At 54.1% G+C, this 16,494-nt stretch overlaps 1 protein-coding gene across 1 annotated transcript in view; it reads right to left on the bottom strand.

Annotated features, from left to right (window-relative positions):
• Positions 1-16,494, bottom strand: part of cplane1 (ciliogenesis and planar polarity effector 1) — a 306,637-nt gene that overhangs the window by 25,903 nt on the left and 264,240 nt on the right. The window contains exon 40 of the mRNA XM_070877077.1: positions 3,085-3,329. Within this exon, the coding sequence (XP_070733178.1) occupies positions 3,085-3,329 (245 nt within the window). The remainder of the gene's footprint in view (positions 1-3,084; positions 3,330-16,494) is intronic.

Genomic DNA, 16,494 nt, shown 5'->3' on the forward strand with positions numbered 1-16,494 from the left:
CGTGAAAGGCAGGTCACGCCTGACAAACCTGAATGAATTTTTTGAAGAGGTGACTAAAGTGCACAGGGGAATGTCTATGGATGTTATTTATCTGGACTTCCAGAAGGCATTTGATCAAGTCCCACATAAGAGACTGTTATCTAAGGTAGAAGCCCACGGAGTTGAGGGAAAATTATTGACCTGGTTAGGAAAGTGGCTGAATGGCAGAAGACAGTAGGGATAATGGGGAGGTACTCAAATTGACAGGATTTGACTAGTGAATGGCCTGTTTCTGAACATTATATCCCATGTAATTTTAGTGGTGTCCCGCAGGGATCTGTGTTGGGGCCCCAACTATTCACAATATTTATTAACGACTTTGATGATGGTATAGAAAGTCAGATATTCAAATTTGCCGATGACACAAAGATAGGCGGTATTGTAAGCAGTGTGGATGGAAGCATACAATTACACCGGGATATCGACAGATTCAGTGAATGGGCAGAACTGTGGCAAATGGATTTCAATAAGGCAAATGTGAGGTCATCCACTTTGGACCTAAAGGATAGAACAGGGTACTTTCTAAATGGTGAACAGCTAAAAACAGTGGAGGCCCAAAGAGACTTGGGATGTCCAGGGACATCGATCATTAAAATGTCAGGAACAGGTACAGAAAATAATGAAAGAGGCCAATGGAATGTTGGCCTTTATATCTAGAGGACTAGAATACAAGGGGGTAGAAGTTATGCTGCAGCTGCACAAACCCTGGTTAGCCCACACCTGGAGCACTGAGAGCAGTTCTGGGTACCACACCTTAGGGAGGGTATATTGGCCTTGGAGGGAACGCAGCGTAGGTTTACCAGAATGATATCTGGACTCCAAGGGTTAAGTTACGAGGAGAGATTACACAAATTAGGGTTGTATTCCCTGGAATTTAGAAAGTTATGGGGTGATCTGATCGAAGTTTTTAGGCTATGAAGGGGGACGGATAGGGTAGAGAGAGAGAAATTATTCCCGCTGGTTGGGGATTCTTGGATTAGGGAGCATAGTCTAAAATGAGAGCCCGGCCTTTCAGAAGTGAAATTAGGAAACATTTCTACACACAAAGGACGGTAGAAGTTTGCAATTGATTGTAGACCAATTGTTAATTTTGAATCAGAAATTGCTAGCTTTCTGTTAATCAAAGGTATTGAGCGATGTGGGCCAAAGGCGGGTATATGGAGTTAGGTCGCAGTTCAGCCATGATCTCATTGAATGGTAGAACAGGCTAGAGGGGCTGAATGGTCTCCTCCTGTTCCTATGTTCCTCCTGGGTGCACTCCCATTCTCCGCCCTCTCACCTTCAGCTGCCTGTATCCAATCTTACAACAAGTCCCACTCACTCATCACCCCGGTCGAAACTGGCCCATACTGACCCCGGGTCGTAGAACAGCGCAAAATAAAAATCCCCTCCATGGCCTCGCCCCTCCCCAACGCTGCAAGCTCCTCCAGCCCTATAACTCCCCCTTCCTCCCCCAAACACATGGGGCCAGACTTTCGCCTTCACTGTCGGCGGTACGGCTGTTTTTCCACCCGCCGAGAGTTTCCACTTAAGTTTTTTCACGGTATCGCCCACATCTGAAGTCGCCCGCCGGGGCCAGACCGCCCACGGGCAACGCCTAGAACAACTGCCAGGGCGTAAGTCTGGCCTCAACCGCCGGCGTCCAGATCGGCGAGAGCCCCGCCCTGTAAACGCGGCTTAAACAGGGCGGTAAGGGAGGGGCCTGCAAACAAAGGTCAGTGAAAGGTTCTTTATTTATTTCTTTAAAGTCTTAAAACAGTGATTAGGTTTAAAACTGTCTTGGGGATGCTTTGTACATTTTGTTTCAATGAAAATGTTTTTTTAAGTTTGCCCCCCTCCCGAGGTCCAACCGCAGTCTCGGACTAAATTTCAGGACTTACCGTCCATTCCGGTAACAACCGCCCATGATGCTAACTTTCCATTTACGCATCGAGAGACCACCAACAATGAGTGAGCGACGCCCATTTTCTCGCCGGGCGATTACTTTTACTTACTTGAAACATAAAAATGGAAATTCTCGCCAGCTTTTCTCGCCGAATGTTAGCGGTGGTTCTCAGCGGGCAATCGGGCGTTGAGGGTCTTTCGGGAAAGTCTAGCCCATAGATCTCCGGCCTCTTTTGCATTCTCTCTCTCCCTATCATTGGCAACTGTGCCAGCAGCCATCGAACCTCACTTGTCTCACTTGTAGTGTCAGTGAGGGAATGGTCTCTCGTTCACCATTGATTAATACCAGTCAGAGAGGACGGGCTGTCATATGTCAGGCTGCTGGTTCTGCTCTGTGTTTAAGGTCACCAAGCTCATGGTCTACAGGGCTGTAGTAATACCCGCCCTTCTGTATGGCTCAGAGACATGGACCATGTACAGTAGACACCTCAAGTCGCTGGAGAAATACCACCAACAATGTCTCCGCAAGATCTTACAAATCCCCTGGGAGGACAGAGGCACCAACATCAGTGTCCTCGACCAGGCCAACATCCCCAGCATTGAAGCACTGACCATATTCGATCAACTCCGCTGGGCAGGCCACATTGTTCGCATGCTAGACACGAGACTCCCAAAGCAAGCGCTCTACTCAGAACTCCTTCACGGCAAACGAACCAAAGGTGCGCAGAGGAAACGTTACAAGGACACCCTCAAAGCCTCCCTGATAAAGTGCAACATCCCCACTGACACCTGGGAGTCCCTGGGCAAAGATCGCCCTAAGTGGAGGAAGTGCATCCGGGAGGGCGCTGAGCACCTCGAGTCTCATCGCCGAGAGCATGCAGAAACCAAGTGCAGGCAGCGGAAGGAGCGTGCGGCAAACCTGTCCCACCCACCCCTTCCCTCAACGACTATCTGTCCCACCTGTGACAGGGACTGTGGCTCTCGTATTGGACTGTTCAGTCACCTAAGAACTCATTTTTAGAATAGAAGCAAGTCTTCCTCGATTCCGAGGCACTACCTATGAAGGTCCCATGCACCGCCCCCCCACGCCCCCCTGAGCTGTCTGTGGTGCCGGGTTTAGTCGGTACCCTGGCAGTATTTTAGCAGGCCATGGGATCTTACCATCTTGGTGTTGGCGAAGTCTTGCTCCATGTTCACTGCCATGTCCTGTAGGGCACTGAGCTGCTGCTCCATTTCACTCAGCTGTGCCCTGACCTGCCGATTGCCCACGGTGTGGGCAGGGGCTCGGGAGGGTGCCCGTGTGCGGGCACAATCCGGCTGCAACAGTCTCTGGGTTAGATCATCTCCAGTCAGCTGCAGCTCCCAATCCGCGGTCCTCGGTGGATCTGGGCTGAGGGACGGCCTCTCTGAAAACAAAGTGACAAAGTGAGCTTCAAGTAGCCAGAATGTGCTGCCATTCAGGCCTGGAATCGACTCTCTACCTGCGAGGAACAGGCTGCAGCTCACAGCGACCCCCACAGCGACAACACCGCCTCCAGTGCGCCAGTGCAGCCTTCAGCCGCCTGAGAAAAGAATGTTTGAAGACCAGGCGCTCAAAACTGTCACCAAGCTCATGGTCTACAGGGCTGTAGTAATACCCTCCCTCCTGTATGGCTCAGAGACATGGACCATGTACAGTAGACACCTCAAGTCGCTGGAGAAATACCACCAACGATGTCTCCGCAAGATCCTACAAATCCCCTGGGAGGACAGACGCACCAACGTTAGTGTCCTCAACCAGGCCAACATCCCCAGCATTGAAGCACTGACCACACTCGACCAGCTCCGCTGGGCAGGCCACAATGTTTGCATGCCTGACACGAGACTCCAAAAGCAAGCGCTCTACTTGGAACTCCTTCGCGTCAAACGAGCCAAAGGTGGGCAGAGGAAACGTTACAGGAACACCCTCAAAGCCTCCCTGATAAAGTGCAACATCCCCACTGACACCTGGGAGTCCCTGGCCAAAGACCGCCCTAAATGGAGGAAGTGTATCTGGGAGGGCGCTGATCACCTCGAGTCTCGTCGCCGAGAGCATGCAGAAACCAAGCGCAGGCAGTGGAAGGAGCGTGCGGCAAACCAGTCCCACCCACCCCTTCCCTCAACGACTATCTGTCCCACCTGTGACAGGGACTGTGGTTCCCGTATTGGACTGCTCAGCCAACTAAGGACTCATTTTAAGAGTGGAAGCAAGTCTTCCTCGATTCCGAGGGACTGCCTATGGTGATGACTCATTTTACAGAGAAATACACACCACTCCCAACAGGCACAGGCCATTCGGTGCCACAAATCCCAGTGAATGGCACAGATCCACACCTCTGTATTAAGAGCTTTCTTTTGCTCTGTTCTAAATCTCTTCCTTAAATACTGGATCTCCATTTTAACAGGATTCCCTGCTGAGACACAGTCAGCCAGAGTTGTTGGGCATTGAGAAACGCCCCCCCACCCAGTGCAGCACACAGCCTGTTCACTGTATGGGGTCAATGCTTGGACTGATCAGGGAGAGGTCAGTACTTCCAATCAATATCAGAATGCAACCAACTTTGATACTCTGTCCCATCAAACACTCCCAGGGCAGTAACAGCATGGGGATAGATAAAGAGTAAAGCTCCCTCTACACTGTCCCATCAAACACTCCCAGGGCAGGTAACACAAGAACAGAAGAAATAGGAGCAGGAGTCGGCCATTCGGCCCCTCGAGCTTGCTCTGCCATTCAATAAGATCGTGGCTAATCTTTTACCTCCGTAACATCGCCCGCCTCCGCCCCTGCCTCAGCTCTTCAGCTGCTGAAAACCTCACCCATGCCTTTTTTACATCTAGACTTGACTCCTCCAACTCACTCCTGGCCAGCTTCCTACATTCTACGTAAACTTGAGGTAATCTAAAACTCGGCAGCCTGTGTCCTAACTCACACCAAGTCCACATCACCCATGACCCCCTGTTTCCCGTGTCCTAACTCGCACCAAGTCCCGATCACCCATCAACCCCTGTGCTCACTGCCCCGTGTCCTAACTCGCACCAAGTCCCGATCACCCATCACCCCCTGTGCTCACTGACCCGTGCCCTAACTCACACCCAGTCCCGATCACCCATCACCCACTGTGCTCACTGCCCCGTGTCCTAACTCACACCCAGTCTTGATCACCCATCACCCACTGTGCTCACTGCCCCGTGTCCTAACTCACACCCAGTCTTGATCACCCATCACCCACTGTGCTCACTGCCCCGTGTCCTAACTCACACCCAGTCTTGATCACCCATCACCCAACTGTGCTCACTGCCCCGTGTCCTAACTCACACCCAGTCCCGATCACCCATCACCCACTGTGCTCACTGCCCCGTGTCCTAACTCGCACCCAGTCCCGATCACCCATCACCCCCTGTGCTCACTGCCCCGTGTCCTAACTCGCACCCAGTCCCGATCACCCATCACCCCCTGTGCTCCGTGTCCTAACTCACACCAAGTCTCGATCACCCATCACCCCCTGTGCTCACTGCCCCGTGTCCTAACTCACACCCAGTCCCGATCACCCATCACCCACTGTGCTCACTGCCCCGTGTCCTAACTCACACCAAGTCTCGATCACCCATCACCCCCTGTGCTCACTGCCCCGTGTCCAAACTCACACCCAGTCCCGATCACCCATCACCCCCTGTGCTCACTGCCCCGTGTCCTAACTCACACCCAGTCCCGATCACCCATCACCCACTGTGCTCACTGCCCCGTGTCCTAACTCACACCCAGTCCCGATCACCCATCACCCAACTGTGCTCACTGCCCCGTGTCCTAACTCACACCCAGTCCCGATCACCCATCACCCACTGTGCTCACTGCCCCGTGTCCTAACTCGCACCCAGTCCCGATCACCCATCACCCCCTGTGCTCACTGCCCCGTGTCCTAACTCGCACCCAGTCCCGATCACCCATCACCCCCTGTGCTCCGTGTCCTAACTCACACCAAGTCTCGATCACCCATCACCCCCTGTGCTCACTGCCCCGTGTCCTAACTCACACCCAGTCCCGATCACCCATCACCCACTGTGCTCACTGCCCCGTGTCCTAACTCACACCAAGTCTCGATCACCCATCACCCCCTGTGCTCACTGCCCCGTGTCCAAACTCACACCCAGTCCCGATCACCCATCACCCCCTGTGCTCACTGCCCCGTGTCCTAACTCACACCCAGTCCCGATCACCCATCACCCACTGTGCTCACTGCCCCGTGTCCTAACTCACACCCAGTCCCGATCACCCATCACCCACTGTGCTCACTGCCCCGTGTCCTAACTCACACCCAGCCCCGATCACCCATCACCCCCTGTGCTCACTGCCCCGTGTCCTAACTCACACCCAGTCTCGATCACCCATCACCCACTGTGCTCACTGCCCTGTGTCCTAACTCACACACAGTCTCGATCACCCATCACCCACTGTACTCACTGCCCCGTGTCCTAACTCGCACCCAGTCCCGATCACCCATCACCCCCTGTGCTCACTGCCCCATGTCCTAACTCGCACCCAGTCCCACTCACCCATCACCCACTGTGCTCACTGCCCCGTGTCCTAACTCACACCCAGTCCCGATCACCCATCACCCCCTGTGCTCACTGCCCCGTGTCCTAACTCACTCCCAGTCCCGATCACCCATCACTCCCTGTGCTCGCTGCCCCGTGTCCTAACTCACACCAAGTCCCGATCACCCATCACCCACTGTGCTCGCTGCCCCGTGTCCTAACTCGCACCCAGTCTCGATCACCCATCACCCACTGTGCTCACTGCCCCGTGTCCTAACTCACACCCAGTCCCACTCACCCATCACCCACTGTGCTCACTGCCCCGTGTCTTAACTTGCACCAAGTCCCGAACACCCATCACCCCCTGTGCTCACTGCCCCGTGTCCTAACTCACACCCAGTCCCGATCACCCATCACCCCCTGTGCTCACTGCCCCGTGTCCTAACTCACACCCAGTCCCGATCACCCATTACCCCCTGTGCTCACTGCCCCGTGTCCTAACTCACACCAAGTCCCGATCACCCATCACCCACTGTGCTCACTGCCCCGTGTCCTAACTCACACCAAGTCTCGATCACCCATCACTCCCTGTGCTCGCTGCCCCGTGTCCTAACTCACACCCAGTCCCGATCACCCATTACCCCCTGTGCTCACTGCCCCGTGTCCTAACTCACACCCAGTCCCGATCACCCATCACCCCCTGTGCTCACTGCCCCGTGTCCTAACTCACACCAAGTCTCGATCACCCATCACTCCCTGTGCTCGCTGCCCCGTGTCCTAACTCACACCAAGTCCCGATCACCCATCACCCACTGTGCTCGCTGCCCCGTGTCCTAACTCACACCCAGTCCCGATCACCCATCACCCCCTGTGCTCACTGCCCCGTGTCCTAACTCACACCCAGACCCGATCACCCATCACCCACTGTGCTCACTGCCCAGTGTCCTAACTCACACCCAGTCCCGATCACCCATCACCCACTGTGCTCACTGCCCTGTGTCCTAACTCGCACCCAGTCCCGATCACCCATCACCCACTGTGCTCACTGCCCCGTGTCCGAACTCACACCAAGTCTCGATCACCCATCACCCCCTGTGCTCACTGCCCCGTGTCCTAACTCACACCCAGTCCCGATCACCCATCACCCCCTGTGCTCACTGCCCCGTGTCCTAACTCACACCAAGTCCCGATCACCCATCACCCCCTGTGCTCACTGCCCCGTGTCCTAACTCACACCCAGTCCCGATCACCCATCACCCCCTGTGCTCACTGCCCCGTGTCCTAACTCACACCCAGTCCCGATCACCCATCACCCACTGTGCTCACTGCCCCGTGTCCTAACTCGCACCAAGTCCCGATCACCCATCACATACTGTGCTCACTGCCCCGTGTCCTAACTCGCACCCAGTCCTGATCACCCATCACCCGCTGTGCTCACTGCCCCGTGTCCTAACTCGCACCCAGTCCCGATCACCCATCACATACTGTGCTCACTGCCCCGTGTCCTAACTCGCACCCAGTCCCGATCACCCATCACCCGCTGTGCTCACTGCCCCGTGTCCTAACTCGCACCCAGTCCCGATCACCCATCACCCCCTGTGCTCACTGCCCCGTGTCCTAACTCACACCAAGTCTCGATCACCCATCACCCCCTGTGCTCACTGCCCCGTGTCCTAACTCACACCCAGTCCCGATCACCCATCACCCCCTGTGCTCACTGCCCCGTGTCCTAACTCACACCAAGTCCCGATCACCCATCACCCCCTGTGCTCACTGCCCCGTGTCCTAACTCACACCCAGTCCCGATCACCCATCACCCCCTGTGCTCACTGCCCCGTGTCCTAACTCACACCCAGTCACGATCACCCATCACCCACTGTGCTCACTGCCCCGTGTCCTAACTCACACCCAGTCCCGATCACTCATCACCCCCTGTGCTCACTGCCCCGTGTCCTAACTCACACCCAGTCCCACTCACCCATCATCCCCTGTGCTCACTGCCCCGTGTCCTAACTCACACCCAGTCCCGATCACCCATCACCCACTGTGCTCACTGCCCCGTGTCCTAACTCACACCCAGTCCCGATCACCCATCACCCACTGTGCTCACTGCCCCGTGTCCTAACTCACACCCAGTCCCGATCACCCATCACCCCCTGTGCTCACTGCCCCGTGTCCTAACTCACACCAAGTCTCGATCACCCATCACTCCCTGTGCTCGCTGCCCCGTGTCCTAACTCGCACCAAGTCCCGATCACCCATCACCCACTGTGCTCACTACCCCGTGTCCTAACTCTCACCCAGTACCCGATCACCCATCACCCCCTGTGCTCACTGCCCCGTGTCCTAACTCACACCCAGTCCCGATCACCCATCACCCACTGTGCTCACTGCCCCGTGACCTAACTCACACCCAGTCCCGATCACCCATCACCCCCTGTGCTCACTGCCCCGTGTCCTAACTCACACCCAGTCCCGATCACCCATCACCCACTGTGCTCACTGCCCCGTGTCCTAACTCACACCCAGTCTCGATCACCCATCACCCACTGTGCTCACTGCCCCGTGTCCTAACTCACACCCAGTCTCGATCACCCATCACTCACTGTGCTCACTGCCCCGTGTCCTAACTCACACCCAGTCTCGATCACCCATCACCCACTGTGCTCACTGCCCCGTGTCCTAACTCACACCCAGTCCCGATCACCCATCACCCCCTGTGCTCAATGACCTCGTGTCCTAACTCACACCAAGTCCCAATCACCCATCACCCACTGTGCTCACTGCCCCGTGTCCTAACTCACACCCAGTCCCGATCACCCATCACCCCCTGTGCTCACTGCCCCGTGTCCTAACTCGCACCAAGTCACAATCACCCATCACCCCCTGTTCCCCGTGTCCTAACTCGCACCAAGTCACAATCACCCATCACTCCTTTTCCCCGTGTCCTAACTTGCACCAAGTCACAATCACCCATCACTCCCGTGCCCCGTGTCCTAACTCACACCAAGTCCCGATCACCCATCACCCACTGTGCTCACTGCCCCGTGTCCTAACTCACACCAAGTCCCGATCACCCATCACCCCCTGTGCTCACTGCCCCGTGTCCTAACTCACACCCAGTCCCAATCACCCATCACTCCCTGTGCTCACTGCCCCGTGTCCTAACTCACACCCAGTCCCAATCACCCATCACTCCCTGTGCTCACTGCCCCGTGTCCTAACTCGCACCCAGTCCCGATCACCCATCACCCCCTGTGCTCACTGCCCCGTGTCCTAACTCACACCCAGTCCCAATCACCCATCACTCCCTGTGCTCACTGCCCCGTGTTCTAACTCACACCAAGTCTCGATCACCCATCACCCACTGTGCTCACTGCCCCGTGTCCTAACTCACACCCAGTCCCGATCACCCATCACCCCCTGTGCTCACTGCCCTGTGTCCTAACTCGCACCAAGTCCCGATCACCCATCACCCCATGTGCCCCATGTCCTAACTCACACCAAGTCTCGATCACCCATCACCCCATGTGCCCCATGTCCTAACTCGCACCAAGTCCCACTCACCCATCACCCCCTGTGCTCACTGCCCCGTGTCCTAACTCGCACCCAGTCCCGATCACCCATCACCCCCTGTGCTCACTGCCCTGTGTCCTAACTCGCACCAAGTCCCGATCACCCATCACCCCATGTGCCCCATGTCCTAACTCGCACCAAGTCTCGATCACCCATCACCCCATGTGCCCCATGTCCTAACTCGCACCAAGTCTCGATCACCCATCACCCCATGTGCCCCATGTCCTAACTCGCACCAAGTCTCGATCACCCATCACCCCATGTGCCCCATGTCCTAACTCGCACCAAGTCCCGATCACCCATCACCCCATGTGCCCCATGTCCTAACTCGCACCAAGTCCCACTCACCCATCACCCCATGTGCCCCATGTCCTAACTCGCACCAAGTCCCGATCACCCATCACCCCATGTGCCCCGTGTCCTAACTCGCACCAAGTCCCGATCACCCATCACCCCATGTGCCCCGTGTCCTAACTCACACCCAGTCCCGATCACCCATCACCCACTGTGCTCACTGCCCCGTGTCCTAACTCACACCCAGTCCCACTCACCCATCACCCCATGTGCCCCATGTCCTAACTCACACCAAGTCCCACTCACCCATCACCCCCTGTGCTCACTGCCCTGTGTCCTAACTCGCACCCAGTCCCACTCACCCATCACCCCCTGTGCTCACTGCCCCATGTCCTAACTCGCACCAAGTCCCGATCACCCATCACTCCCTGTGCTCGCTGCCCCGTGTCCTAACTCACACCAAGTCCCACTCACCCATCACCCCCTGTGCTCACTGCCCCATGTCCTAACTCGCACCAAGTCCCACTCACCCATCACTCCCTGTGCTCGCTGCCCCGTGTCCTAACTCGCACCAAGTCCCGATCACCCATCACCCCCTGTGCTCACTGCCCCATGTCCTAACTCGCACCAAGTCCCACTCACCCATCACTCCCTGTGCTCGCTGCCCCGTGTCCTAACTCACACCAAGTCCCACTCACCCATCACTCCCTGTGCTCACTGCCCCATGTCCTAACTCGCACCAAGTCCCACTCACCCATCACTCCCTGTGCTCACTGCCCCGTGTCCTAACTCGCACCAAGTCCCGATCACCCATCACCCCCTGTGCTCACTGCCCCATGTCCTAACTCGCACCAAGTCCCACTCACCCATCACTCCCTGTGCTCACTGCCCCATGTCCTAACTCACACCAAGTCCCACTCACCCATCACCCCCCTGTGCTCACTGCCCCATGTCCTAACTCGCACCAAGTCCCACTCACCCATCACCCCCCTGTGCTCACTGCCCCATGTCCTAACTCACACCAAGTCTCGATCACCCATCACCCCCTGTGCTCACTGCCCTGTGTCCTAACTCGCACCCAGTCCCGATCACCCATCACCCACTGTGCTCACTGCCCTGTGTCCTAACTCACACCAAGTCTCGATCACCCATCACCCACTGTGCTCACTGCCCAGTGTCCTAACTCACACCAAGTCCCACTCACCCATCACCCACTGTGCTCACTGCCCAGTGTCCTAACTCACACCAAGTCCCACTCACCCATCACCCCCTGTGCTCACTGCCCTGTGTCCTAACTCACACCAAGTCCCGATCACCCATCACCCCCTGTGCTCGCTGCCCCGTGTCCTAACTCGCACCAAGTCCCACTCACCCATCACCCCCTGTGCTCACTGCCCCGTGTCCTAACTCACACCCAGTCCCACTCACCCATCACCCACTGTGCTCACTGCCCCGTGTCCTAACTCACACCCAGTCCCGATCACCCATCACCCCCTGTGCCCCGTGTCCTAACTCGCACCCAGTCCCACTCACCCATCACTCCCTGTGCTCGCTGACCCGTGTCCTAACTCGCACCAAGTCCCGATCACCCATCACCCCCTGTGCTCGCTGCCCCGTGTCCTAACTCGCACCAAGTCCCACTCACCCATCACCCCCTGTGCTCGCTGCCCCGTGTCCTAACTCGCACCAAGTCCCACTCACCCATCACTCCCTGTTCTCACTGACCCGTGTCCTAACTCACACCCAGTCCCGATCACCCATCACTCCCTGTGCTCACTGCCCCGTGTCCTAACTCGCACCCAGTCCCACTCACCCATCACCCCCTGTGCTCACTGCCCTGTGTCCTAACTCACACCAAGTCCCACTCACCCATCACCCCCTGTGCTCGCTGCCCCGTGTCCTAACTCGCACCAAGTCCCACTCACCCATCACTCCCTGTTCTCACTGCCCCGTGTCCTAACTCGCACCAAGTCCCACTCACCCATCACTCCCTGTTCTCACTGCCCCGTGTCCTAACTCGCACCAAGTCCCGATCACCCATCACCCCATGTGCCCCATGTCCTAACTCGCACCAAGTCCCGATCACCCATCACTCCCTGTGCTCACTGCCCCGTGTCCTAACTCGCACCAAGTCCCGATCACCCATCACCCCATGTGCCCCATGTCCTAACTCGCACCAAGTCCCGATCACCCATCACTCCCTGTTCTCGCTGACCCGTGTCCTAACTCGCACCAAGTCCCACTCACCCATCACTCCCTGTTCTCACTGACCCGTGTCCTAACTCGCACCAAGTCCCGATCACCCATCACCCCATGTGCCCCATGTCCTAACTCGCACCAAGTCCCGATCACCCATCACTCCCTGTGCTCACTGCCCCGTGTCCTAACTCGCACCAAGTCCCGATCACCCATCACCCCATGTGCCCCATGTCCTAACTCGCACCAAGTCCCGATCACCCATCACTCCCTGTTCTCGCTGACCCGTGTCCTAACTCGCACCAAGTCCCACTCACCCATCACCCCCCTGTTCTCACTGCCCCGTGTCCTAACTCGCACCAAGTCCCACTCACCCATCACCCCCTGTGCTCACTGACCCGTGTCCTAACTTGCACCAAGTCCCACTCACCCATCACCCCCCTGTGCTCACTGACCCGTGTCCTAACTCGCACCAAGTCCCACTCACCCATCACCCCCCTGTGCTCACTGACCCGTGTCCTAACTTGCACCAAGTCCCACTCACCCATCACCCCCCTGTGCTCACTGACCCGTGTCCTAACTCGCACCAAGTCCCACTCACCCATCACCCCCCTGTTCTCACTGACCTACATTGGCTCCCAGTGAAGCAACGCCTCGATTTCAAAATTCTCATCCTTGTTTACAAATCCCTCCATGGCCTCGCCCCTCCCTATCTCGGTAATCTCTTTCAGCCTCACAACCCCCTCGAGATGTCTGGGCTCCTCAAATTCTGTCCTCTTGAACATTCCTGATTATAATCGCTCAACCATCGGTGGCTGTGCCTTCAGCTGTTTGGGCCCCAAGCTCTGGAAAACTCTCCCTAAAACTCTCCACCTCTCTTTCCTCCTTTAAGACGCTCCTTAAAGCCCACCTCTTTGACCAAGCTCCCTGCCTTAATTTCTTCTTTTGTAGCTCAGTGTCAAATTTATCTGTTCCCTCTTGTAACACTGCGCCTTGGGATGTTTTACTACGTTAAAGGTGCTATAGAAATACACGTTATTAATAATAACTCCACATTCCTGCATTATCCCTTGATTCCCTTATTATCCAAAAATCTACTGAGCCAAGACAGAGATCTCAAACCCTGTAAGAATTTTGTATGTTTCATAGAAAAATAGAAACATAGAAAATAGGTGCAGGAGTAGGCCATTCGGCCCTTCGAGCCTGCACCACCAGTCAATAAGATCATGGCTGATCATGCAACTTCAGTACCCCACTCCCGCCTTCTCTCCATTCCCACTGATCCCTTTAGCCGTAAGGGCCACATCTATCTCCCTTTTGAATATATCTAACGAACTGGACTCAATAATTTTCTGTGGTAGAGAATTCCACAGGTTCAACTCTCATTCTTCTAAACTCTAGAGAACAGAGGCCTTGTCTACTCAATCTCTCCTCATAGGACAATCCCCCTCATCCCAGGAATCAGTCTGTTGTTGCACTCCCTCTATGGCAAGTATATCCTTCCTCAGGTAAGGAGGCCAAAACTGCACACAATACTCTAGGTGTGGTCTCACCAAGGCCCTGTATAATTACAGGAAGACGTCTTTACTCTTATACTCAAATCCTCCTGTAATAAAGGCCCACATACCATTTGCTTTCCTAACTGCTTGCTGTACCCGCATGTTAACTTTCAGTGACTCGTGTACAAGGACACCCAGGTCCCTCTGAACACCAACATTTCCCAATCTCTCACCATTGAAAAAATACTCTGCTTTTCTATTTTTCCTACCAAAGTGGACAATTTCACATTTCTCCACATTATATTCCATTTGCAGTGGCAGGATCGGTCCAAGTCAGCATGGATTTATGAAAGGGAAATCATGCTTGACAAATCTTGAATTTTTTGAGGATGTAACTAGTAGAGTGGACAAGAGAGAACTAGTGGATGTGAGGCTTTTGACAAGGTCCCACACAAGAGATTAGTGTGCAACATCAAAGCACATGGTATTGGGGGTAATGTACTGACGTGGATAGAGAACTGGTTGGCAGACAGGAAGCAGAGAGTCGGGATAAACAGGTCCTTTTCAGAATGGCAGGCAGTGACTAGTGGGGTACCGCAAGGTTCAGTGCTGGGACCCCAGCTATTTATAATATACATTAATGATTTAGACGAAGGAATTGAGTGCAATATCTCCAAGTTTGCAGATGACACTAAGCTGGGTGGCAGTGTGAGCTGTGAGGAGGATGCTAAGTGGCTGCAGGGTGACTTGGACAGGTTAGGTGAGTGGGCAAATACATGGCAGATGCGGTATAATGTAGATAAGTGTGAGGTTATCCAATTTGGTAGTAAAAACAGGAAGGCAGATTATTATCTGAATGGTGACAGATTAGTAAAAGGGGAGGTGCAACGAGACCTGGGTGTCATGGTACATCAGTCATTGAAAGTAGGCATGCAGGTACAGCAGGCGGTGAAGAAGGCAAATGGCATGTTGGTCTTCATGCTAGTCAGAGTAGGAATCGCAGGATAGCACAGATGAATACGTGGCTTGAGCAGTGGTGCAGCAGGGAGGGATTCAAATTCGTGGGGCATTGGAACAGGTTCTGGGGAGGTGGGACCAGTACAAACCGGACTGTCTGCACTTGGGCAGGAACGGAACCAATGTCCAAGGGGGAGTATTTGCTAGTGCTGTTGGGGAGGAGTTAAACTAATATGACAGGGGGATGGGAACCAATACAGGGAGACAGAGGGAAACAAAAAGGAGACAAAAACAAAAGACAGAAAAGAGATGAGTAAAAGTGGAGGGCAGAGAAACCAAAAGACAAGAAACAAAAAGGGCCACTGAATATAAAAGGGCTGCAGGAGGGGTAAAAACTAAAAATCATGGTTTAAAAACTAGGATGAAAACACTCTACCTAAATGCACGCAGCATTAGAAATAAAGTAAATGAGTTGACGGCACAAATCATTACAAATGGGTATGATTTGGTGGCCATTACAGAGACATGGTTGTAAGGTGGCCAGGACTGGGAATTAAACGTACAGGGGTATCTGACGATTTGGAAAGATAGGCAGGAAGGGAAGGGAGGTGGGGGAGCTCTGTTAATAAGGGATGATATCAGGGCAGTTGTGAGGGATGATATTGGCTCAAATGAACAAAATGTTGAATCATTGTGGGTGGAGATTAGAGATAGTAAGGGGAAAAAGTCACTGGTGGGCGTAGTTTATAGGCCTCCAAATAATAACTTCATGGTGGGGCGGGCAATAATCAAGGGAATAATGGAGGCATGTGAAAAAGGAACGGCAGTAGTTATGGGGGATTTTAACCTACATATCGATTGGTCAAATCAAATTGCAGGAGGTAGCCTGGAGGAGGAATTCATAGAATGCATACGGGATTGTTTCTGAGAACAGTATGTAACAGAGCCTACAAGGGAGCAAGCCATTTTGGATCTGGTCCTGTGTAATGAGACAGGAAAAATAAACGATCTCCTCGTAAAAGATCCTCTCGGAATGAGTGATCACAATATGGTTGAATTTGTAATACAGATTGAGGATGAGGAAGTTGTGTCAGAAACGAGCGTACTATGCTTAAACAAAGGGGACTACAGTGGGATGAGGGCAGAGTTGGCTAAAGTAGACTGGAAACAAGGACTAAACGGTGGCACAATTGAGGAACAGTGGAGGACTTTTAAGGAGCTCTTTCATAGTGCGCAACAAAAATATATTCCAGTGAAAAAGGGCGGCAAGAGAAGAGATAACCAGCCGTGGATAACCAAGGAAATAAAGGAAAGTATCAAATCAAAGACCAATGCGTATAAGGTGGCCAAGGTTAGTGGGAAACTAGAGGATTGGGAAGATTTTAAGCAACAGCAAAGAATGACTAAAAAAGCAATAAAGAAAGGGAAGATAGATTACGAAGGTAAACTTGCGCAAAACATAAAAACAGATAGTAAAAGCTTTTACAGATATATAAAA

Source organism: Pristiophorus japonicus, chromosome 1, assembly GCF_044704955.1.
Source record: "Pristiophorus japonicus isolate sPriJap1 chromosome 1, sPriJap1.hap1, whole genome shotgun sequence".
NCBI lineage: Eukaryota > Metazoa > Chordata > Chondrichthyes > Pristiophoridae > Pristiophorus > Pristiophorus japonicus.